At 53.2% G+C, this 26,072-nt stretch overlaps 1 protein-coding gene across 6 annotated transcripts in view; it reads right to left on the bottom strand.

Moving 5' to 3' along the window:
• Window positions 1-21,135, bottom strand: part of AXIN1 (axin 1) — an 82,416-nt gene extending 61,281 nt beyond the window's left edge. For 2 of the 6 annotated variants that reach the window (XR_015698828.1, XM_087732159.1), the window contains exons 1-2: window positions 17,217-17,363; window positions 10,365-11,336 (exon numbers count right to left, since the gene is read on the bottom strand). Coding sequence is in view for 5 of the 6 variants with exons in the window: in XM_087732159.1 (XP_087588285.1) it covers window positions 10,365-11,242 (878 nt within the window). In the remaining variant the exon portion in view is untranslated. Of the gene's footprint in view, window positions 1-10,364; window positions 11,337-13,476; window positions 13,703-17,216; window positions 17,367-19,635; window positions 19,763-20,996 lie in introns of those variants that run through there. The other 4 variants (XM_087732160.1, XM_087732163.1, XM_009477247.2 and 1 more) reach the window with 4 other exon arrangements.
• Between the last annotated feature and the right edge of the window lie 4,937 nt (window positions 21,136-26,072).

Below are 26,072 nucleotides of genomic sequence, written 5' to 3'. Positions count from 1 at the left end.
CCGAGGGACCATCCAAAGGCGCTTCCCTCCCTTCTTCCCCGGACCACTACAATCCATACAACAGATACTGCTGAAGGGACGTAAAAAGAGGAGAGCAGACATAGCCCACAGCCTGGCTGCCGTGGCGGTGGGCACACAAAGCTGCTCCCCAACCACCTCTCCACCAGTCCCATCAGTGTATTTGTCTCATCCAGCTGCTACAACCTTTGCCACCCAAACCTACAGAGAGCAAATCTACATAAAACAGTTATTAAAACGGTGTGAGCCTCAGCACCCTGCCTGTCCTAGTGCCAGCCACTGCTACGACTGGTTCCACCTCACCAGCCAAAGCTCTGGAGACGGAAAGGCCAGCAGAGACAAAGGTGTGCTGGGTTTACCTTTGAAGGGATTTAGATCTGGAGCACTCAACACTGACAAACTGCTGAGACAGGCATTTACTCAGGTGTGTAAACATCACGGATGGCAAACGCCAGCCTTGCAAGAATTCTTCTCCAAAGGTTAAGAATAAATTCAACGTGTTTTTAAATAATTATGGATGAATCATTTGAAAAAAAAGCTTTCTACATTTTATCTTCAGTGGCTGACACTGATCGTGCAGCTGTTTTGTTTTTAATATAATTACATATTCCCACCTACTTGCACTCTTAGCATCTAGCAGAAAACCTAAAGCATAGGCTGACATTTCCTTTTGGCCTTTGGAAGAGACAGAACAGTTAACAAAAATTTATTTCAGGTGGGAGGGGGAAAGAAAGGCCGCAAGTTAATTTCCCTTAGAAGCCCGATGGTCCCCACCCAGAAACCTGCACACAAAAGAATACTGACTTTTAAACTGGTAGGTTAGGTCTGAGACCAGAGCGAAGGTTTGTCAACCATGACAAGCTACGGCTTGTTTAACAGTCAACCGGAGGATTGAAAAGTCTAATAAAACCAAAGGGCCTTCCATAACAAAGCTGCTGCCACTTAAGGAGAACATTCACACCCATTCAGTAGGGTTTTTTTCAGACACGCGAAGGTATTTGGAGCCACTAAAGTGAGTGAAGTCCCACCAAAACCCAGCAGCTAGAAACTGAAGCTGGAAAAAAACACTGAAGGGAGCAATAAGGAACACACTGAGAACAGTGAGAGTAACTAACCACGGGAAGAGATAACAAAAATGCTGCATGACCTCCCATCACTTGGATGCCTTTCTAAAATAGACACTTCAGCTTGACCACAAGTTATTGTGCAAGAATCGCTGGGTGAAGCTTCATGACCTGTTATCTCCAGGATTATTAAAGGAAAGTTTTTCCCATGCCCATTTGGAAAGCTTCCTCTCTTCAGAAGGAGGAAGGTTTATGGATCAGTTCTAGCAGGCTCCTCCTGCCTCTTCTGGGGAAGACCCAAAACCACCGCTTGTGGACAGCGGGATGCTCAGCCTTCTCAAATGCCTCCAGTTGGGCTAATTTCCCCAGCCAGCAGCACTCAAATCACCCCGGGGTCACAAACTTCACTGCATATATCTGGAGGGGAAAACTGCAACGCTGTTTTACAACGTGACAAATCCTACGCTGCAGTGACACCTCCACACATCCTTTGCTGCCCATTTCCATCTTGTTTCAAGCTCATCTATTTTTGCCAGCATTGGCCCATCTTGAAGAAAAGAGGGTCAAGCAAGCCTTTTCAAACTAGCTTTTCCCAAGAGAGGAAAACAGAGCTTCTCTGCATGTGCAGATGTTCAAAGACGCATTAAATATAAACACTTCCACAACAAAGAAGGCAGCTTCTGCCCTTTCTTTTCCTGGCAGAGCCTTGGACCAAGCAACAAAGGGGTGATGGTCTTCATCCAGTGCTAGCAGATCAGCAGAAGACACATGCTGCACACACCTGAGGTTGCCAGCGTACCCAACGGCTTTCTTTTGTGGCTTTGCTCAAGAAGGAACATTTTTCATTTCCTAAGAAATAAATGTTATGACAGTCACATGGACTGAATTAAAAGTACAAAGACAAGCCTTCTTAGCCAAAGACCCCAACTTTTTATTAAAAAAATAAAAAATACATGACCTATGGAAATCCAATCTGGGTAGGGCCATAAGGAGAGCAAGAAGGTTCCAAGGTCATGTTTTACAATCTTTTGAAGTAGGAATGAAGCCGATGTGCGAAGAAGGCATTTCGTGCTGCAATCTGTACAGAGCTTCCCTTTCTTCAGCACGCTGCAAATGTTACAGTGCAAGAACTTGCTGTCTTTGCTCTGGCACTCTTATTTATACACAATAAAGCTCTTGTGCAGGACATCAAGGCTGTATTTCATTGATTTGACACGATGGTTAACCTGTGAACTTTGCCCCTGCTAATAGAATAATTTCTATTTGTTGATTCCTCTTTTGGGATCCTTGAGGGTAACAGGCGCTTCAGCCCAGCTCTCATTTGCATGTCTGGTGCCAAATGGTTTTGCAGCTCTTACTTCCATGGGGCACAGCCAGGAGAAAGTTAATCAAACCCAGTAGCTACAGCTGGATAGAGTCCCTGCACCTCCTTCCTTGGATCCCACCTGTAATTCCCAGGAGCTCTGCTGTGACTCGGCTCTGATTTGTACTTTGCTCGTGAAAGCTTGGAGAGGTCCTCAGCTAGCAAACGACTGATCCCACGTGAACACATGCGCTGGACAGAGGTCCCAGAGCAACCGCCTGGACCAGGCTGGCAGCAATGGCAGAACAAGGAAGCCCCTCTTCCAGATAAATCTCACCCAGTCTGAAAAGCTGATTTCCAGCCAAGAAAAAGACCAAAATTTATGATTGGAAAGGGTAAATCTGTTGAACACTAAAGGCACGGTTTTCCAGCAGAGCTAACCCACTCTAAATGTAGACTGCTGAAGAAAAGGCAACCCCACCTCCCCAGGCCTACCGCTCTCCTCCTTCCAGCACCAGCATTTCTACGAACACACCCTGGAGACAAACAACAAAAAACCTAAACCTCCAGAAAAAAGGAAAATGAAAATGGAGAGAGGGAGAGGACTGAGACTCTCCAGTCTACAACAGGACAGGGAATATGCGGGGCTTGGAGGGTTGAAAGAAGAATAAAACCTAGTAGCTTCTGGTCATTAGCTCTGGAGGTGGGTCCAGGGACTAACACGAGGTCCTGGTGCTAACCAGTAGGTCTCACTGGGGTATTTCAAAGAGGTTTTTTCCTCTAGCTACAGATTTCCCTCCCTCCACTTTTTTTCATCAGGATAGGTGAAAGCTATTCATCTATTAGCTATTTAGATCAGCTAAAGATCTTCTAAAAGCTGGTACTTTAAGGACAGGTTGTATCTCGGGGGCCACAGGACCAGAAAATTCCAGGTCTTACCACAAAAGTGTACTCTGGAGTTTTCAAAGGAAAAATCCAATTTCCATGTGGGTTTTATAGAGTTTGGATAATCTGACTTAAAACTGCAACAGTTCTACTTAAATTCATCAGTGCAGTAACAACAGTAAAGAACTCGGACCAGGGCTGTGAGTAACGATGGTTTTGCTTTTACACGCAAATTTGACCTACTGCAATTTAATTTCTGAGCGTGACTTCGGGCAAAGCAGCCTGCTCTGGCACATGGCAGAGGGAAACGAGAAGATGCGCGTCTCCAGAAGAGACCTTTCCTGAAGTGCCCAGATGATGAGCAGGGGATTCAGGGCTGCACCAGCAAAGGGGCACCTTTGCCCCGATGAGCAGAGATGGGCACTGCAGCCCCCCGAGCAGCTCAAACCTGATCCACATGTGTACTGCAGCACTAGGAAAAAAATGACCCTCAACAAACGAATCACCCCAAAACCAGCTGACCACTGGGGACGGTGTATTTCCAAGAGGACTGTCGTCTTTGTAGAGTCCAAAGCTGCACTTCCAAGTGAAGCAGGCAGTAATTAGCTAATTACTGGCATTAGGATGGATGGTGTCGGACCTGTTTTATATCTCATACGCTCAAAAGCATAGCTCTCTTGTATTGTTCCACTTCCAAATCACCTCCCCTAGCCTAGCAGCAGAGCTATGACATCCCATTGCCATGGAAGAGGTTGATAACAACGCACCAAGGACAACGGGCCTCACCCACGCCGGGACGGCACAACACTGGCTGCTCCACACTACCAGGGAGAGCAAACCCCTGCTCTCAACCAAGTGTCAAGTCTTTTCAGAAAGATGCTCAGAATTATATTCACCAGCAATTTGACTTTTTAATCATTTCAATTACTGTGACTAAAACCCTTCAATCGGAACAAAACCAGGAAAAAATAACCCCTCTCCTTCTGAAACAGTCTGCTTAGCTTAACAGACCATACCAAATCGTGAAGGTTTTTGCTTTTGTGGGCTTCACATATTTCATTTAGTGCAGATAATTAACCTCAGTTTCTAATTTCAAGTCCTCCACATAAGGAAGTGAAATGATTGAACACATTCACTGACAGACAGAAAATTAAAATATTACTACAGCTTCTGCATGTGGCTCAAAAGACAGGGCCTTGCAAAAGATCTTTCTTCTTTTATTTGGCTGATTAACTGTAATTTGCTTAATGGATTTAAGGATGAGCCTAATAATCCAATGATACTTCCAGGAACTGATTTAGGATATCCGCACCTCCGTTCTGAGTTTTTTTGAAACTCAGCAATTTTCTGCACTACACATACAGCCACTTCTGAAATCAGACTTCTCCACTAATTCTAATAAAAGCAGGCCCACAATGTATTTTAGATGCACAGTGACTGCATGAGTGGCCTTGCACCATTGCAGCCACAGTGCTGTAACTTTTTGGACCACCTTCTGAAGGCCCAAACCTAGGGATGACCCACAGCCACGGTGTGCTCCGGCAGCCAGCGACCCAGCCCAGCGGGCCAGGAGGACCTCTTACACAGCTTGGGAAGGTGGGGAAGTCAACAGCTCTACCCTAACACGAGGCCAGCGTGTGTTCCCCCAGTACCCCCACACCCTTCTCAGTCCCTTTTCCACCAAGAAAGCCTGGCGTAACAGGATTTCACAGTCTGTCTCAATAGTTAATAAATCCAGGATCTAACAGACTATTAAAGGAAAACATCCAAGAGGCAGTCATTTTTAAAATGTCCAATGGTAACTAATTATTCAAGGGATTAGTCCATTATAGCAACAACAAAGAAACGCTTAAAACATAAAGCCAAGTTGAAGTTGAATGGCAGATCAAAACCGAGGTGTACCCACTCCGTGGCCCACCTCCTAGGTGCACTTCTCAGTGTCTTGGGATCGGTTCAGCTCCCATTCGGCTTTTTAGCACCCAATTCTTTCTGAAACCGGGAAGAACCCAAATGAGCCCGACTTCCAACCCAGTTCTCAAAACACAGTATCTCATGGTTTGTGCCATCATTCTAAGTGCACATCAGAATCGGACCATTGCCAACACTGGACCAGAGGGGCTGTGGCTCTGTCTAACCCTGCCGTGAAGCCCTCCAAGGACGGAGATCCCCTCCCCTCTGGTGACCTGTTCCTGGGCTGCATCATGCTCCTTATGAAGATTTTTTTTCCCCATGTCCAATCTGAACCTCCCCAGCACCAAAAAGAGGGGGCTATTACTCCCCTTTCATTCTTTTAAGAAAAAAGCTTCTGCAACCCAAGTAAAACTCAATCACAACAAAATAAGGTAGCTGTTTGCTGGAGGAGGGGAGAAAACACTATTCATTTATCAAAAGAGAGTGCTAAAAGCTTAACTACCTGTCTTAAAAAGAAGCCAAAGCACTGATCCATAACCAAACAACAAATACACCACTTCTTCATCTTGATTTGTGTAGAGGCAAAGCTATGGGCACAAAAGGTATTCTTCTTCAAATAAAATCCATTTTAAAACTTGGCAACCGCCAGTATAAATACTTTACACTGTTAATATAAGCATTTCCATGCAGAAGTTTCATCAGCTTAACAATGTATTTAAAAAAGCTGGCATAACTTCTGTGCAAAAACACCATCAGTCTTTGTCTTGTATATCTTACAGCGCTCTAGTCACTAAATTACCACTTAGCGCTATTAGCATCAGACCCCACCTCCCCGTTAGACTCACTAACTTCTCTCAAGAACAATGCAGAAGCATAACTATTCTTCTGTAACTTATTTTCTTTAAATTTGGAAATAGCCACACACTCCAAATAGGTTTGTATCGATTACAAGTGGTGTTATGGGCCCAGCAATTTTAATTCCAGCTAAGTCAAGCTAAGCATCCAAAGCTTTTCTTTCCACCTTTACGTATAACATTTAGTAGCTGTTTTTTTCCAGCAATCAACCTCTCATGAAGCTCCGGTAGCCTAGCTCCAAGATGCACATGCTGCTTCGTCAGTTAAAAGCAGCATTGGTAAGACAGTAATGCATGCCTTGAACTTTCTAAACGCAGACTACTCCTGCATCAGCATTTGTGATTTTGCATCCCCAGTTTTCCACCCATTCGGTACAATTAACACCGATTCCTTCACCACACAGTCTTGAGTCAGAAGTGTGCAATTTAATATTTAATTACGAATGAACCAGCAAACCTCAAAATTAGGTCTGCCAGCTAAATTTTAGCTTCTTCATGATGCAGGCCCAGCTTCTGACTGCTGGACCGTTTACGCCACCTAAGCAATGGAGAGATCCTGCATCTCGCCTTAACCAGCCTACGCCATTCCTCTCCACGTTACAGTTTGTCATTGCACCGCCTCAGACCAGAGCTTGTCACATCCCTCCAAAAGCTCCTTCGGTTCTTTCTCCACTTGCTTTCTCTGCATACCCGTTATGAAGAAATGCTGGCTGTACATTCTGGGGAGAGCTGCTCTCATGCGTGCCCAGGGAGGCTGCCAGTACGTGGGCACAAGCATGAGGACTCTCCTGGTGATTTCTACCAGCCCCGGTGGAGAACCGCATCACCCATCCTTTTCATTTGAACCACCAACATTTGTGAAATGCCATGAGCTTAGTCAGCTCAGCACTCTGGAAACTGAAGCTTAGATCACGTAGCCAACTTCCTTTAAAAAAACCCAAACCACATGTATATCAAAGCGCCGGCTGGGAAATTTCTCCATCCGTGCCTATTAGCTCCACCACAAAATTCCCCAACGTCCAACAACTGGAGACCTCACCTACCACCACATGTCCTCTCATAACCATCCCCCAAGTCTCCTTTTCAACATGTTGCGCACTTCACAACACGGGTCAAAACCCAAAACAACTGGCAGAATCAACCTACATCTCCCAGCTTGCTGGTCTTTCAGAAGAGACGAAAGCAATGCTGCTCACACGTAACACCGTACGCTCTTCTTGCTTTCCACCACGGGAAGAAAGCAAAGGCAACGGCTGTGAGCGCTGCTCCCCAGCGCTTTGCGAATGGGGGGGAAACCCCTTCTGATGCAAAGATAAAGAGATGTCAGAAGAAACGCACCCCGACAAAAGACACAACTGTGACCTTTCACCACCAAACACAAAGTTTCCAGCTTTTAAAGATTTTTAAGATGCGTGCCTTTTCCTGGAGCACTCAAAAACCAGGCTGCAGGGCGGTTCTCAGGCACAGGTTTAATTTCTGCTCTTCGGATCCGAGGAACGCTGTCCTGGCGTGTCAGAAGAAGGTTAATGAACGATTTAGCCGCCCTCACAACCACGTTAGTGTCACTTTCGGAAGCTGCGAGTTAATGCCCGAGATCTTCGGGGGTTACCCTCTTTGAAGTTCACTGATCCATAACCAATGTCCAATTAATTTGCAGGAGCCTAACTATAATGACTATTGGCCTTTTCCTACACATACAAAAACACAGTGGGTAACGGCAATGCTTTTGGCTTCGGGATATTCTCACATAGGCACGCACATTTGCACACCTTCAAAATATCCAATGTTAATAACGGGTTGTCTTCTGCCGTTTGAGGAATTTTTTGTTTGCTCTCCTGAGAGCACAGCCACCACGTCAAGATTTATGAACTCTCTGCTGCAAAAAATTTGGAGTCAATTCAAGATGCTCATTTGCTAACAGAGAAATACTTCTATTGCATTTGCTCAGATTCCTCTTTATTTAGGGTTTCCATGGAAGCCACGGAATAGAAGTTCAATCTTGGGAAGATTAAACAGGCCCTCAGATATAATGCAAAACAGCTTATTTCAACATTCCCTCAAGAACAGAAACAAGAAATTCTTCCATACATACACACAAAAAAAAAAGGTTTGTGGAAATTTTCAAAATAAATTGGGACCCAGCCTTTCAAATGCTGCACGCAGCTATTGCTTCTTGCTGCAAATAGCTCTGCTGGCTTCCAGCGCTCTTACTCAGGTGAGAAAGTATATGAACAAAAAGGTCTGCAGGATAAAGATGCTATGGTTTAAAAACCAGCTTATTCAAGACAGCTATTGCTATACAACATCTGGGAAGTAAGTTAATTCAACCACAAGGTCTTGCACAAAGAGGAATAATCACCTCATAAATTAGTATCTCAGCAGATTTTTTAGAATAAAAAATGCAAAGATTACGCAGTTCAGCAGCATCTTCCATGGCAATGCTCTGGACACTACTAGAGCTGACATACCAACATTTAAAAAATAAAATTGTTACTTATCTTCAGTTACTCCAGGCTGAGAAATGACTCCTGTGCTGGTGAGAATGGTAAACGTTTCCATGCCTCCCTACCCGACAGGTCAATGGAGCGTCAGTAGCCACAATGACAGGCTGTTGGACACTACAAATTAGTAGTAATGCATTTTTTCTGACCTCCATCCCGCAGGTAAAGATTTATTTCATGTTGTTCCAATCTGGTATGAAAATGCCCCAAGACCGAGGAACTCTACTCCAAAACACTTCTATTTCACAGCACATTTCTTAAACCATTTTAAAATCTGGCACAGATATATTCAGATAATGGGTAAAGTGCATTTTTTTTCTGAAGCCGGAGCTCAGAAGCGCAGTGTTGCATGCAGGTTTTTGCTACCTGCTTTAGTAAGGAAACTAAACACAGCTGAAGCTCAAATAAGTTATTTTCAGTCTTAAAGCCATTATCGCTTAAATAAAAAGTTACTTAAATTGTAGACTTTTCTAATCCTTCTCTTATGGTGAGTACCTGACTGCTCAGTGAAAATGCACTTCAAGAAACATTCAAGGTTTTTATTAACTCCACAGGAAAGTCCCAAGACCCTGGGATTTTGTTCTTCCGACTCCTGATTAAAACAGCGGGAGTCCACATGAATTCCTTTTTTTTTTCCCCCCCCAAGAGTTTCACATGCAACATCCCCTCCTCAAAATCTATAAGAAAACAAGAATCAAACCGAAAACATTTCGCCAGCTGAAAGGCGCCGAGACCTTGCGCGGGGCGGGATGCGTTTCCAGCTGCCAGCCTAAAGGGACGGCCGAGGGAGATTAAACACAGAAATGCTTTTCATAAGGCAGACGGCTTTGAAGAGGACAGTTCAGCTACTTCATTTCGTAATCTTCACAAAGCGTCATATTTTAGCCTAAGCAGGTCTTAAAACAAGGAGATTTTATTTAAAAAAAAAAAAAAAAAAGTAGGAATGTGTTCTGGCCGGGTTCTGTTGATTCAGCAAGGGTTAGACACACACACACTTATTGATCCCAGAGAGCTCCCTGCTAAGTTAATTGTCTGGAATTTTAACTGAGCTCTCAGCAAGTTTCAAAATCTATGTTGGCTGGAAGTGGGTGGGGGACCCAGAAAAAAAACAGGCTGCAAAACTGTGCAACTCCTCCAGTTAAAAAAAAACAGCAATTACTTTGATGAAGGGAAGAGCTGCAGCCCGGAACGGTTTTAACTGGATTCAGCGATTCTGACTTTGACACCGCTAGAATTCAGTGCTGGGAATCTTTGTGTGCAAAGCAGCACCATTTGCATCCCTGTATGACCCATATAACATTACAGAGGTGAGGGTATCCCCTGCAAGCTTCCTGCAGCCTCCAGTTCTGGCTCATCACAACAATTTCCTGGTGTATTTACAAGAAGTTTTACCACGAGCTGTACTTGCCTGCCTTTCTGTAACTGAACATTGACCTGCTGCCGGTGCAGGCTACGGCCAACCTGAACCTGAAGCTCGCTTGATTCCCTGCATATGCATGAGGACTGCCCACGGCTCTGCACTGCCCGCCAAGCCCTACCTGCCTCCAGGCCACGTCCAGCAGCAGTTTCCCTGGGGAAGGAACGTGCTGCAGGGATGATTTGGGGCAACCAGACAGGAACGACCAAAGACACCCTTAAAATAACCTGTGACTACTTTCAAATAAAGCTTTGCATTCCACCAAAGTGCCTGCATGACACTATCCTGTACCGATGTGGATGCTCCCCACCACTCAAGGTCCTCCAAAGCTTTCCATCGCCCCCGTGGCGGCTCCCTGATCCATTCCCTGGAGGCACCCGCAGAGGGGACGCTGCCCCGGCGCTCACCTACCTGAACTCCCTCCCCTCGCTGTAGCGCCGAGCCGAGGTGGCACGCTGGGTGGCCGTCTCCAGAAGCAGCTTCTGCGTGAGCCTGCTGGAAGGTGCCGAGTCCCTGCTGGCCTCTGGCTCGGCCTCTTGGTCACATTTCCACTCCTCGTCCTCGTTCAGAGTCGGCAGATAACCGGGTAGCCCTTTACCTGTCCCAGACCCCGAGCTTGGATCGCTATAAATTTTCGGGCTTTCCCCACCTGTCCTTGTGTATTCCAAATAAATATCCGACTTAAGGAACAAAGGGTAGGTATTGTCTTCTATCATGCACTGAATCTCTGTTTGGGCCTGGTCAAACATGTCAGGGTCAATCTGCAGTTTCACAACGCAGTCTTTGATGAAGCTTTTTGTGGCCGGTTTGATCTGCCGGGACACAATGCCATTGTTGTCGAGGATGTATTTTTTGTAAATGGCTTTTGCCAGCTTGAGCCTTTTTTCCTCATTAGACGTGCACGGCTCCAGCTTCCTGAAGCCACTGCAGGCAAACCAGAAGTCCAGCAGATCCGCGCAGTCCTCCTGTTTCAGGAAAGTCCTGAAGAGGTTGATACCGTCTTGATCATCCAGCAAGGAGTGCAGTGACTCGGCCCACTTCAGGTAGGGTGGAGTTGGCGAAGCACTCCCCTCAGGCTCGTACCCCAAATCCAAATCGGAGCGCCTTGGTGTTGCCGTGGACGTCTCATTTCTAACCACATCGCTTTTACCCGAGTAGAAACCGTGGCTAACTGGCCTGGGATCCGTGGACACGAGTTCCCCCTCCTCACCAGGAACCGGTGGCCTCGGAGCATCTTCAGTGAAGCTTCCTCCGAGGTCCAAGGGGAAGCCTTTCCCCTGGATATTCATTTTTCTGGTCCTTGCTTGCGCAGGAACAGTGGGGTATGAACTCAAATCTCAAATCACCAATATCTGTTGTTCCAAGGTGAACAAGTTTGTTCGGCTGAAACAGATGAGAAAAAAAATAAGTATCACTGTATATAAACACTCTGTGATTACAAACCACTACTTCTGCTCTCCACGGTTACTGTATTAATGCGTCTTTTTCAACAGAATCAATGGCAAAGCTCTCGGCAACTTCAGAGAGCACAGAACTGGGCTCAAACCAGGCACCCTCTAAAAATGACAGTTATAGAATATCCCAAAACTTTACATCCAGCATTCGGCATCACTGATACGGCTGGTGCTACGCTAAAACGGTGGCCAATTTCACAACACTGGTGGTTTTACAGGACCCTGGGATCTGGCAGTCCCCACGAACAAGAGATCTACACTCGGGTACCACCCGGTGCCACAGGACACATGCTGTATTCTCTGCTGCCATTAACTCCTCTACACAGCCCACCTGGACAGCACATGCACCAGGTCATACTAAGGCAGGACGTTTTTATGTGGCAAATTCTAGCAAATTCTCATCCCCGAACAGGAATTTAAGGACTGTGAGAAATATTTTGAAAGAATATCCAGTTAGTCCCAAAAGCGAGACCGCACCTTAATCAAACACAGGTGGCTTTTGTACGCTCAAGTGACATACCAGCGCCACATTCCTCGCAAATCTCTGCATTTTAGAAATACACTACGTCGCCTCGTCTACCTCTAGGGGAATCCAGATGCATCGTTGACCCCAATATTTTGGGCATCTGGACTGCATTCTTGCTGCAAATGGGCATGTTAGCACAGGAGCCCAGCTCTGGCACTGGCTTTGGTAGACAGGCCATTGAGAAAAGGTTCATTTACGCTAACAACATTGCATGCTACGAGCCAGGGAAAATTTCACGTCATCAAAGCAAGGTGAGAAAACCATCTCGAGATGGGAATCTGATCAAGTACAATGTTTTTAAAGAAGGGCAACGAGTCAATATGGAGGACGGGAGCTGCGGGGAAGGAGGGCAAGGACAATCCCTGGGCCGCGACATCCACCGCTCAACAAGGTAACTTCGTGATTTAAAGACAGCAGCAAAAGTCTTGTTTTACAAAACAGCATCAGCCTCAAAGCCCCCAGTACCGCAAAGCACCAGCCGCCCGACGAATTACTCCTTGCGCTGGCTTGACTCAATGGCACGCGAAAATATAGCAGGGAGGCCACGTTTTAGCTCGGCCTCCCTCTCAAAGCTCACCCCACTCCAACGAACATGCCCTGGGGATGCTTTGCCGTTTTCCCACCATTGGCTCAACCAAGAAGGGCCGCCTGTGCCGTGCCTGTCCTTACAGCCCACCTGCGTGTCGCGAAATAACCCCAGCGAGCCCAGGAGCGGCCGGCGAGCGCGGCCAGGCCCCGTGTGCCCGACCTGCGCCATGCAGCCGCCCTCACGCCCCGTCCAAGCTGCCCGGAGCGCGCAGCCGCTGCCCTGGCACCAGGGAACGGGGCCGGTTTTTCGCAGCGTGCTGCCGTTTTGGGTCGTTTTCACCTGGGTTACGGATGCGAGCGCTGGGCTCGCACCCATCGCCCTGCTGAAGGGCCCCGGTTCCCCCCCGCCTGGGTGCCGGCGACCCCCTCGGGGCAGCGGCCCCACAGCCATGCCGGGCATTGTTGCGGCGAGGCGGCGCTCGCTCCTCGCCCCGGCCGGGGGGAGCCCCGCGGGGTGCCCGCCGAGAGCGGGCGAGCGCCGGCCGGGGCCGGCGGGGACGAGCCAGGCGCCCCGGCCGCCCCTCTCCGCGCAGGGGGGACCCCCCGCCTCGCGGCCCCTGCCAGAGGCAGCCTCGCCCCCGGCCCGCCCGGGCCCCCGCCGCCCCAAGTTGCCCGGCGGGAGGCGGCGGGCCGGGGCGGGCTCCGCGGGCAGCCCCGGCGCTGACAGGGCGCCGAGCGGGGGCCCCCCGCCGCCCCCGGGCAACTTCGGGGGAGGCGACCCGGGCGGGCCCCCCGCCGCCGCCGCCGCCGCCCCCGCCCCCGGCCCCGCTCGCCCTCCGCGGCGCGGCCCGACCGGGGCCGCCGGCAGGCGCCCGCCCCCCCCCGCGCCCAGGGCGGCCTAGCGCCGGCTCGGCGGCGCCCGGCGCGGCCCCGCGCCTCCCGCCCGGCGGCGGCCTCCGGCGCGGCCTCGGCGCAGGGCCTGGGCTCGGGGCCGCCTCCCCGCTCACTCACTCACCCGCACGGAGCAGCAGCGGCGGCGGCGGCGGCGCGGGGCCCGGCCCATGCGGCTCAGCAGCGGCGGCCCGGGGCGGCGGGCGGCGGCGGGGCGGCGGCGGCACAAAGCGGGCGGCCCGGGACGCCCATGGCCGCGGCCGCTGGCTTGTGGCGGCGACAGGGAGAGAGCAGCAGCGAGCCCCGCACCGCTCCGCTCCGCCTGCGCCGCTGCCTCCCAGCGCCGGGGAGAGCGGCTCAGCCGCGCCCCCCGCGCCCCCGGACGGTACTGCGGGACCGGCGGCCCGCGCCGGCGGCCGGCCGCGGGGGCGGAGCGGGCCCGGCCCGGCCCGGGGGAGGCGGCGCTGGGGCACAGGGGCCCGGGGGCCCGGGGGTGGCGGCGGCCGGGCCGGCGGGGGAGCCCGCAGCCCCGCGCTCGCAGCCGGGCCGGCGGGGAGGCAGAGGGCCGCTGCCCGCCCGAGGAGGCCTCGAGTCCCGCGGAGCCCCGGGCACATGGCCGAGGGTCCGGGCCGGGGAGCGGCGCCCCAGCAGAGCCCCGATGGGCTGGCGCCGCGGTCAAGGGCTGAGCAGCTCCAGGGCTGTGGCTAAGAGGAGCCAGCAGAGCTCCGAGCATCCTGGGCAGGGGACGGCCCGGGAGAGGGTCACGCTTTGGGAACCTCCAAGGCCTGGCGGAGGAGCTGGCTCGGCTCGGCCGGGAAAAGGCAGCCGGCCTCAAAGCCACCGGGGGCCTGTAGTGCTCTGTCCAGGATGCAACAGCAACGTCTTCAGCCAGGCTCTGCCCAGGAGAGAGCACACACCAGCGGGCAAGGGATGGAGGAGCGCAGTGGCTGCTCCACCAGCGTCTCTTGCCTCCACGAACAACCAGAGGTGGTTTAGAAACCGCAGCATGTGTCCTGCTTCTCCGAGCAGGGCAATTCTGCGGCGGGGAGAAATGAGGGGACTCGCCAAGAGGTGGCACTGTATGGACTGAAATGGGTCAAACAACATGGAGACTCCCCACAAAGGCGGTGGGGAGCGTGTCTTACCCCGGGACGGAGCGTGTCTTACCCCGGGACGGAGCTTCTGGCCAGGCGGGGTACCCCAGCACTGAGACTGCAGTGCTGTCCCAGAGTGATGGGGGACATTGCGGGAAGGAAGAGGAGATGACCAGATGCAGAGACCAAACGAGAGTAGCGCGACGGGGAAATGCAAAGCCTGCTTCTTCCCTGGAAAGCGATGATAGACTCAGAGCCCTGGGACGGAGCCAGGCAGACCCCTAGGTACCATCCCAAAAGCTGAACACGCAAGCAAGCCCCGAGGCAATCGTCTAAATATCAGAAACGACTCACAAAGATTTCCGATAGGGATGGTTTCCATTTTTTGATGCAATTATTATACTGCATGTACCTGTTTCCGTGCATTTAGGGAACACTTTCAGAAAGGTACAATGTTTTTTTCCAGCTTTCTGAAACACACAGAAGTCCAGCCCGAGCAGCGGCGCTCCCCTTCCCGCCCCAGTGCAGAGCCCGGCAGGATGGTGCAGCTCCTTGCGCTCTTTCATGTGAACGATGCTCGGAGCTGATTTACATGTAGCAGTGCAACACTGATCTCGGGCATAATACTAGAAAAGCTGATGTGGGATTCAGCTGGTAAAGAATTAAAGGATGGGAATATAATTAATGCAATCAGCCTGGTTTCTGGAAAATAGCTCTTGTCAAACTCTGATGTCATCCTTTGAAGAGATTACAAGTTTGGCTGATAAAGGTTATGGCATAGAAATAATAGACCTGGACTCCGTTCAGCCATGTGACTTAATCCATATAGTATTCTGATTAAAAATTAGCACAATACAACATCAAGAGAGACACCTTAAAGGGACTGGGAGCTGGCAAACCGACAGCCATCAATGGGGAATCCCTGCAGAATGGGAATGCTCTCAGTGGGTGTCCGGGGGTTGGATGGGAAGCCCAGTGCTATTCAGCATTTCCATCAATGGTCTAGAAATAGATTAAAAAGCCCTGCTGAGAAAAACGCCGGGGCCAGGGAAATGAGAGGGGCAGGAGACACGGACGAGGTCAAGACAGCTGTAGAAAACTTCATAAGCTGAGTCCTGGGCAAATAAAACGTGGTTGAATGCGAGCAGCTGCGAAAGGATCCCTCCGCTGAGCACAGGTCCCTTCTGCTGGAAACCCATGCTCTGCCAAGGACGGGCTCGGGGCGAGGTTAGGAAGCAGGAGGGATGGGGCGAGAGCAGCGGGAACCCCATGGGGGATGTCCTGGCCGGGATGGGGCTGGGCTGGGTGCTACAGCAGGAGGGGTACCAGCGTCTGCGTTTCAGAAAGGTCGCTGAGAAATTAGAGAGACGGTGGAGATGAGTTAAAACTGACCCCTGCTTTGCAGGGGGATACCTGAGAACCGCAGCCTCCTTAGCTAGTTCAAAGGAGCCCCAGAGATGCCTCGATTATAGCGTTTAAGCAGCTTCATGGGTGAGAGATGATCAGGCATTAGAGAGCTTTTCATCTCCCAGAGAAAGGCCCAGCAAGGTTTCATGGCCCGCACTGAGTTTGCATGAGAAACCGGAGACAGGTTTCTCCGTGGCAAGGGGGGATCGAGGTGGGGTTGGTGAGGAGTTTGGGTGCACCAGGATGCAAGTGGCTGAAGTGCTGGGGCCTGGCGTGCCCCAGGGCTGCTTACTGCTCCTCGGGGCCAGGCTGGACCTGGGGCAGTGAGAAGCGCTGGGGGCTTCTCTTGCACCCACCAGCTCCCAGCCGCACTCCCCCGGCCCAGGGGACACAGCCCGGGGTGAGGAGCCAGCTCCAGCCCAGCCAGTGGGTCCCTTCCAGCGGCACAGGATCACTGTGCGCGCTCTGTTCTCGTGCCCTGAGAACGCGGAGCCAGCGCTGCCCTGTCCAGCAAAGGCAGCTGCCCCTTTGTGGGCTGGAAGAGGCGAATTTCCCGCAGGCTGATGACAAGCCCTCCCGGTGCCTTGCCGTTTTCTGGTCCTCTAGCAGGGCTGAATGGGGCTGGGAGAGCCATGGGCTCCCTCTGGAGCCCCTCCCTGCCTTTCACACCTCGGTTCGCCCACGCCAAGGAGCCCAGTCCTTGCACTTTGCCAGGGGACAACATCAGCTACTTCCAGATTTACCTAGGGACATCAAACAGGTGAAAAACCAAACTGAGCATCCCTGGTCTACATGGGGGAGGAATCAGCCTGCAAGGTCTTTTGACAGAGGATAGAGGCCAATGAATGAAACCAGATCATTCCTCCCTTCTTCATCGTTTGGTAGCATCGCCCTGCCTTATACCTCCCCAAAACTGCCACAGCTGAGATGCTAGTGGTGTTTTGGTGCAGACCTGGCGTCAGCCTGCAGCTGAGGCTGGTCCCCGTGCAAGCCTGGGATGCCGTACGCTTCCCGGCTTCTGGTGCACACATTCATTTCTGCCTGGAAGAGCCAGCAAATGCTAGTGATATAGGAACTGCTTTCAGCCTTTGGTCTAAAGGGCCTGGGACCGTATCCAAGCAGCCTGACACTGTGCACGCAACAGTTGCATGGTGTGATTTGCAGAGCTTCCCTGCAAGCCCTTCGTTCCCATCTCTCAGACCTGCAAAGGGAGGTTTTCTGCTAGCACCATCAGTTCCCTGCCAGGCTGGCTTGGGAGCTGCAAGCCTTCCAGCATCACTTCTGCAGAGGCTGAGAGCGCTCGGTTCAGCTTCAGCACTAAGAATATTAATCTCAAATTATTCTCCTCTTAATAGTGACTCACCGGCTTCCCCAAAGCAAGGCAGGCCTGACCCGGCGCTGATGTTTGATGGCTGGTGGGCTGTTAGCATCCAGCGTACCCTTCTAACAGCAGAGATGTGCGTGGGTGAGAGCTGGCGTCCCTCCGGCGCGGACACTTTCGGGATGAAGTGCACTAGATGGTGCTGTTCAACCTTTGGCTGCGATTTAAAAGGACCCTGCAAGGTCGTAAGTGGTGCCGAATTTCGGTTTTATTAAAAAACCTTTTTGAAACTGGAGGACAAATAGAAATACCCTGAAGTGTGAGGTCCTACACTGATTGCTGGTGGAGGCAAAGGGCAGCTCGCCCTCAGAGGGGCCCTCTGTGTACCACGTCCCCGCCTTGTGCCTGGAGCACCCTCATTTCTGAGGCAGGAGTTGAGGTTTGGCTACGTGAGCAGCGATGGCAGAAGAGGCTGCCAAGAAAAAAAATGTCCTGGGGTGGAAGAGGAGGCTGATAGCTCTCCCTTGGACTGCTAGCAAGATGATGCTTGCAGAGCAGGAGAAAGAAAATGTATTAGCAGTCAAGATAAAAGTATTGACGTTGTGGCACCAGGAACCGTGGGCAACCCAAAGAGCCCAGCTGGGATGAGGCACCAGCAGCCCAGTGGCACTGCTGTGGAGGTGATGAGCAAGTGGAGCCACAGGACATGGCTGGCAGGAGAACAGAGCAGAGAAACAGCCACGGGTACGGCCGGGCTGGGAGCTGGGAGCTCCTGCCCTGCCGGGCCGGGAGAGAGAGAGCACCTCCCTGCGCGGGCAGCGAGGATGCCCATGAGCAGCCGTGCCAGGGGCTGGAGGTGAGAGCTGAAGCGGGCGATGCTGGTTTGAACCCTCACAGCATCCTTCCCTGCGGGAGGCACTGGTCTAAAGATACCTTCCCATCCTGGCAATGTCAGCCCCCCACGGCATCTGCGGAGCAGCAGGAGCCGAGCTTTCCGAGTCCCCGTGGTGCAGGTCCCGTGGACAGCCTGATGTACCTCCTGCTTTGGATTCCCCACCTCAAAAGAGGCAAAAACACCCACATTTGTCAGCTTGCCTTGGATTTGCCTCCAGTCCTGGCCAAAGAGGGTGTAGCACCACTGGGACACCAAGCTTATGCCTTTTTTCTCACATGCTGCTCTTTTATAAAGCCCATGCCTGAGGCTGCTGTTCCAGGCAGGTGGGAAGGGTGCGGGGCTCGGCTGCTCTGGGTGCTCAGGTCCTTCCCCTCCAGCAAAATCATCCCAGTTTCCCAGTCCATTCCCATTCCCACATGGGTGCTCACTTGCAAATCCTCAGGGTACGCCGCGCATCCCTGGGCCTCCCCCCTCCCAGGTACAGGGCTGGAGCAGGTGGATGGGGCAAAAGTTTTACTGTTCACATGAAAAATAAGAAAAACTCCAGCCCTCCCACCAAGGTGGGCTCCTTCCAGGAACATAAGGGCCTGGGCCAGCTCAGGCAGCAGTTTTTGCAGCTGCCAGTGTTTGTCCGTGGTGGTGCAGATGCCCGTACGGCAGAGGGAAGCCCCTGCAGCGTCCTGGCACCCTGGCCTGTTCTCCCCAGGGTCTCGTTCTGCCTTCAACCCCGGCAGCATCCCTGCTTGGCTTTTCCCCTTGTGCCTGCCCTGGCATCAACCTCCTTCCCCCAGCTCTGCTTTGCCTTCACCTGCCAGATTACAGAGCCCCTAAGCCTGGTGTTTCCCCCAAAAAAGATTACAGACTGTAATCATGCTGTGCCTTGGGAGGCTGCTCCAGATGAGCTGATCACCCAATAACCAGCCAGCTATTTCTCTCTCACAGTGATGACACCTTGGGGTAGGTGCAATCTCCTTCTAGAAAATCATCTGTAATTGATGAATGGCCTCCTTCCAATGATGCTCTAGGAGTTGCATAAAACCCGTGGCAAAAGCCATGGGACTGAGGCTACAAATGAGATTTAAGGTTGAAATTCAAGTCCTTAAACATTGAAATCACCTGGGCAGGGACCTAGCTTCTTCTGGGACCTCCCTCAGGGTGGGAGTGGGTGGTGGGTGGCTGCTGAGCCTGTCCCGGCCGAGTGGCGAGGATGCAGCATGTGCCCCAGCCCTGCTCGGGCAAGGAGCCGGCGCTGCTGCTCTGGGCTGCAGCGCAGGAGAGGAGCGCACAAGCCGATGCCAGGACCTTGGTGGCCACCTGGCCCTCCACCCGGCTCCTGTGCCACTTTCAGGGAAGAGTTGCCCAAGTCCGGCAGAGCAAAGAGATCCTGCCAGACCCCTGCCGGATCCAAAACCCCATGACTCCCCCAGTTTTTATCAACTCTCTCTGCCAAAACCCATCGCACACACACTCGGCCAGCATTGCCAATGCCCAATACTCTTTGTCACCGGCTGGTGAAAGCAGGCACCCCCAGGTGATGTCCCACCCCACGCGCCTTCCCGCACGCACCTTTGGGGTCTGCCCCAGGCCTGCGCCCCGCACTCCTGCCTCTCCATGCTCCAGACGACCAGGCTCGCTGCTCCTCTCGGGGGGGCGGGGATGCGACACCATCCATGCGCGTCTCAGGAGCGCCGCTCTGCAGAGAGAAGACATGTCAGCTCATCCCCGCTGGGACCACCCGGCCCAGGAGATGCTTGCAGGGGAGCTGGGCCAGGTGGGGACACCCTCTGGTCCCCGCTTGCAGGAGGAGGTCCTGCTCCCAAGGTCCTGAAGGACACACTTCATATCTTGGCCCTTCATGAGATGGAGATGTCTGGAGCGGGTTCTGCTCTGCCCCGAGCCATACTGGGACTGCCCTGACCCTGAGCATGGGGGCTCTGGAGCGGTTATCAGTACAGAAATGGTCCCACCTTAGGGAGCTGGGGCAGGAGGAAGCAGTGGCGTTGGGGGGACATCCCTGTCCCGGGTCCCCAAGCCTCACTGCAGACCCAGGGCTCACCCACCTGCCCCTGGGCATTGCTCACTCGCTCGCCCTTTGCAGCTGCTGCTCTGGCGTCCCCACAGTGGGATGGGACAAGGTGGGCATGCAGTGGGCACCACCCCCAGGGAGGAATGTGGGGTGCAGTGGGTGGCTCACATCATTGACAGCTGCATTGAGACAGCTGGTCCCTGCCAGCAGGATTGTCCCAGAGCAGCCCGTGCTAATTGAACCTGTTTGATCCTGGCAGGAGAGGCAGATCTCCTTTATCCAGCCATCGGTGATCCCGACCAGCTGGGCTACTGGGGGGTAAGGGAAAGCTGATGTCAAGAGTCCTGCTGGAAATATCGGTTGCTCCGCTCTTGCAGATCTGTTTTGCAACACCGGGTGAAATTTTCTGGCTTAGATGTGGTCACTAGCCCGGCTGGCAAAAGCAAGCTTAGTGATGCCTTGATGTCTGTCCTACAGCCGTGCAGACTTCCAGCCTGACTGTTTTGATATCATTGCTATCAGCAGTCTGGCTTGGGGAGCAAGTGCTTGTCCCCACACTCCTGGTTCACCTATCCTGAAGGGTCAGCCCTCCCAGGGAGCTGGCAAAAAGTTTTGTGAGAAGTAAGGTCTGTTCACCATGTTTTGGCCAACATCTGGTGACCAGGTAGTGGCCAGTTGGATGCATGCTGCTGGCAGTGCATCTGCTTTGACGAGGTTCTTCGCAAGGATGTGGAGGACGGTCAGCGAGCTCTGTGTCATGCAATTTTGGTTTATTACGAGTCCACCTAGTGGCCCACCGGTTTATGGCCAGCTTTGCTGGGCATGGTGGGGCCTGTGTGGACATCTCAAACACTTGTGCACCTGGGACAAGCTCTGGAAATCATTTTACCTGCGCACGTACCTGACAGGTACAGTTCAGGTCTCAACTCGGTGTTGTCCTTCTCCAGGAGAGCTCCCAGCCCATGAAGTGACAACAGCAGCTGAGGTTGTGGCTGATGTGCGCAGGTCCAAAACCCAGCCAGACCTTGGCTGCGGCAATGGATCCTTGTGAAATCCCCATGGCATTTTCACCCCTTATTTCTCCTGCAGAGTTGTTTTCCTCGCTGCTTCATGCCTCTCAGACAGGGCATCAGATGCTCCTCTGAAAGATGCTGTGCCCCAGAGAAGCATTGGCTCCAAGCGCTCAGGCAGGCCAGCAGCCAGGCTGGGAAGCCATTTGCAGCTAATTGCTGGTAACAGGCTCCTGGTGGCTGCCCGCCGGCAGGCAGGACGGCCGCGCTCGTGGGAAGTCACAGCCTGCCAGCCAGAGCCCTCGCTGGGCTCTTCTGCAGCACGACGGGCTGCACCAAGGGACCAGGTCTGCTCCAGGCCAGGGGGACACGCCAGCCCCGGCTGGGGGACCCCTAGGCCTGGCAGGGCACTTCTGGGAGCCCCCTGCTCTTCCAGCTCTCTTGTAACACAGCCAAAGACCCTCCTGGGGTCTCTCCCTACCTGTGCTAGGACTCCAGCCTCCACCACCCCTTCCCCAGCCTCCTGCTTCCCAGCAGCACCTCCAAAACCTCCCGCCCCAGGTGGTGGTTGCCTTCCTTTGCCATCTCCCCTTGCACCCACCTCCCCAGCACTGGCCAACCCTCCCAGCTGAGCTGGTGGATGGGACCCCTGCACTTCTGTGTCACCAGCACCCAACCAGGGCAGCCGGGGCTCAGCACAGGCAAGTGCTGGAGCCCCTCCACCCCTGGTGACCTGTCTGAGGGCTGCACCACCTCTGGGAAAGGAGGTTTCTCTGTAGGGTTCCTCTTCCATGGTGGGAGTGAGGTCCTAGGAATGACACCAGGAGAGGCTCTGCACTGCTGGACACCAGCTGAGGTCCTGACCAGCTGAGCCAAGATGCTGGACCCAGCCCAGCAGTGACTCTGGGATTTACCTGCTTCCTTCTGCAGAGAAGAGCAAAAATGCACAGAGACGTGATGAGAAGGAGGCCCTCCTGCTGCACCATGGCTGGAGATCTGCAGACCAGCTGGGGACACCCAAGTGTACTGGGGCTGGTGGGGCTGTGGCAGTGGGAGGAGGCTGCATGGGTGGGCAGGCTGGGGCAGGCTCTGCTGCTCCTCATTAGCAAACCGATGCTGTGCTGAGCCACGGTTGATGAGCTGGGGGTGCTCAGTGAGTGCCATTTATTCATGCTCTTATGGAAGAGTTCTTCAAACTCTTCTGCTGCTTTAGCTGCCCCACCACAAGCCCAGCCCAGGAGATCATCTTGGTGCTGACCCATCTCAAGGGTTTCCCTCATCGAGATGTGCAGAGCATCAGTCATCCTGACACAGAACCAGAGAAATTGCTCACAAAATGGTTCACTGTGGGAGGAAATTGGGAAAAGTGGGGGGTCTCTGTCTTTGGAGGTGTGCAAGACATGCTCCGCAGCCAAGGCAAACCTGCCCTCATGCTAAATGTTGGCCATGAGATTCCCCATCCCCTTTTGCCAGCACTTCTGGGACTGTCAGTGGCCCTTTCTGCTCATGCTCCTGACTTGGTAGCTGTCTTCCCTGGGTGTGAAACCCCAGGCTGCCTCTCTCCTAAAATCCTCTCCCCTTCCCATGCCATGGCGGGCAGGTGAACCACAGCAGAGCCAAGTCCTCTCTGGGACAGGATGGCTGGGAGCTGGGGGTGACGTGGGCTAGCAATCATGAGCATCCCATGGCCCTCTCCTTCCCTGGAGAGGAGACACAAGAACTGCTCGGCAGAGATGTAAGCATCAGGCTGGGCAGGTGTCTCAAGCTTTGCTGTGTCCCATCTCTTCCAGACACCAAGCCTTGGACCATTTTCCATAGAGCGATGCTGCTTCCCAGCCCTTCGGCCCTTGTCCTCATCAGGACACGAAGGCAGCTGCTGTCCCTTGCTCTGCAGGGCTGGAGCCACCTTCTGGTGTCCAGCCTGCACATCTGCAGCCATTTCACACCACTCATGCTCACGCCAGCCGTGTCCTTCAGCCTACGCAGCTCTTCCCCCTGTGGTGGGAGCAGACAGCAGCCTGATCCTGCAGCCTTGGCTTTTCTGACCTCGGTGTGCCAGGCTCTCCTGGTCTTCTCCCAGATGATGTGTTCCGCACTCTGCCAGTCCTGCTGGGTCTTCTCTTATTAATGCATCTCCTCTGCCAGAAGTCCTTCAATGGGCAAGTGTTGGCTGGTGTGGTGACCAGCCTCATGAGAACCCACGGCTGGCAAACACAAGCAAATCAGGCCTCATATTGTGTTTTGTCCTGATCCTTTACAGTTACAATTGGCCAAAGCATGAGAAATCGTGTTGCGGTGTATGTACAACACCAAATCTTGCCAGACCTTGGACTTAGCATCTTCCTGCGGTGGCAGCAGCAGCTTCCCCAGTGTGCCAAGGACATGCTGTGGAGAACATGTCTCACAGAGAAGGCTGACATGGACTTCGATTCTTCCCACACTTCTCTGACCCCCCCAGGACCATGAGGTGGGGTGAGCACCCATGGGCTGTGTCTGGAGATGATCATCTTGTGGGCAGCCATCCCGTGACACCCCAGCCCATACCACAAGCCATCCCAGCCCACCTGAGCCTTCTCCTGCAGTGGGACATGGAGCAGAGGTGCCTGCAGAGGAGGTCCATGGCTCCCTTTTCCCAATGGAGAGATGTTTTCAGATCTCCAACGCTGAACATCTTTAACTCGGGCTACTTAGCTCAGTCTCACGTTCAACAGCTGCCCAGAGCCTGGCACCTCTCCAGCCCCTGCTGTTAAACTTCTGCCTGATGAAAATGGATGATTTAGCCTGGATTCTCATCCTCTGTCTCACAGGTGGTTTGTGCTCCTTGTGTGTTGGTCTGGCCTGGCAGCTCCTCTGCTGGGTGGACCTCTGGATGCGCTATGCAGAGCAGCCAGGAGTTTTGGGGGTGCCTTGGTGATGGTTAGAGCAACGGGCTGGGTTGGGCAGCGAGGTTCAGTGAGTCGGGGCACCCCAGCAGCCCACAGTACACTCCAGCCTTTTGGAGAGCATCTGCTTTCATGGGTGGCATCCACATCCCTCACGCCCTGTCCCTTGGCTCCTTTGGTGGATCTCAGGATGGACCATCCAGGGCCGGTGCCTCATGGCTTTGCACTCTGTATGTGCATCCATTCCCTGCAGAAACTTTTGAGCATTGGCCAATTTAACTACATTTGAGGAAGACTGTAGTTCTGGAGGACTCCAAGTACCCATGAGTGCAGTGAAAGTGGAAAAGCTTGACCTAGGGCTTGCAGTATCCCTTGGAGGCCATTTCTTCTGCTCCCCAGGCCACTTACAGTGGTGTGGCTCATCAGTGCCCTGTTAGCTCTACCCTCATGGCTGAACACCCTGTGCCCACCTTGGGGAGCATCTGGGGTGTGGTAACCCCCCCTCCCTCAGGAGACGGCTCGTCTCCTTCGCTGTCCCTTGTCATGAGGATCAAACCCTGGCCAAGCCCTCTGGGCTCTTTGGAAAAAGCCCTTTTGGTTCCTCCATTGCTGTGTCTCCATGAAGATCCTCACTGCTGGATCTGAGCCACTGGCCTTGGATGGCACTGAGCTACCCACGGTGGGAATAAGCACATTTTTGCCTTAGTGGCATCCTGGGATGACCATGAGCTCCTGAGTGAGCTCACCTCCACTGGAGACCCTGGTTCCTTGCTCTGCAGAGGTCTCTGCTGCTCAGTCCTGTTCTCATCCCATGGCCACCAGCGCCCATCTAGCCAGGCGTTTCACAGCCATTTTCAATCCCCGCCTCAGTCTGTGGAGCCAGCCTGGCCGTCCATCCCCTCCTGCCCCACTGTGGGCCAGGCGTGGGCCCCCACCCAGCCCTGCCCTGGGGGAGCCCATTGCTCAGGATGGGCCGTACCCGAGGCCTAAAGGAGCTGGGTGGCCGGTGTCCCTTTCTCGGCTCCAGCATCCGCAACAGCAGCTTGTGGCTGCTGCCTCGACCCATCTCAGCTCGGTCCCACCAGCTCCCACCTCTTCCTTCCAGAAGACCTCGCATCGGCTGGGCTGTGGCCACATGGTCCACACTCGTGTCCCACCTGCTCTTTGCTGCCGTTGGTTTTTATTTGCTTTTCAGGTTCCTCATCTCCGGTCTCTGCTTTCCCCAGATTTGGAGGACAAGGTCTATCCACGCGCTGCTCTCCACCTCGCGGTGCCAGCCCTTTGCAGCTCTTTCCTCGCATCAGTTGTATCCCACGTCCTTGTGGGAAGGTGACTCCCCCCATCCCAGGGCAACAGCACCTTCCCAGGGTAAATCCCAAGGGATCCTGCCAGCCCAGGACAGCTGTTTCGGGAGGAGCCACCCTAGCTGTGCCCAGCTGCCAACACCCCATGGGAACCATCACCCCAAAACCAGGCATAGGGCAAACCTGCCCTTGCAGCCCTCTCTGCTGCCACCACCCCGGCGCTGCCTCGGCCCCGGGGGGAGGCAAGGAGCAAGGGTCCTGGCAGGGTCCCGGCGGGGTTTCGGGGCTGGCTGGTGCTGCGAACATCCCTGCCCTCTTTGTGCTCCCCCTGATAAGCGGCGCAGTGCAAATATCAGCCGGGTTCTTTGAAATGAAAATAAAACTGATAAAAGTCGGGCAAATCCTCCGCCCCGGCCCCCGCTGCTGGCCCAAGCGGTGGCTCTTTCTGCCGCCGAGCCGGCTCCCGCAGTTATAAATACATTATGTATGCCGGTGTCCGTCGGCCAGAGCCTTTTGTTGATGCTGAATATGTCCTGGCCAACAAAAGTGGACTGGATTAGCCACAGTGGATTAAAAGATTTTCTTCTTAGAGTTTACCTAATAATATAACAATTGACATAGAAGGTCTCTTTGAACCCTACACGACTCTCTTATTTTACCATCTGTGAGTTTGCTTTCCGTGCCGCTCATGGGGCGCCTGTCTGCCGGTGGTGCTAGTGGTGGGAACGCTGCCTGGAGCCGAATTTGTCTCTGAGCAGAAGAAAGCAGCCCATATTTGAAG

Source organism: Nipponia nippon, unplaced genomic scaffold (genome assembly GCF_047370975.1).
Source record: "Nipponia nippon isolate SJK-2023a ecotype South Korea unplaced genomic scaffold, ASM4737097v1 scaffold_5, whole genome shotgun sequence".
In the NCBI taxonomy this organism is placed as follows: domain Eukaryota; kingdom Metazoa; phylum Chordata; class Aves; order Pelecaniformes; family Threskiornithidae; genus Nipponia; species Nipponia nippon.
Note: the sequence above shows the minus strand (reverse complement) of the source record. Positions and strands in the feature narration are given on the sequence as shown.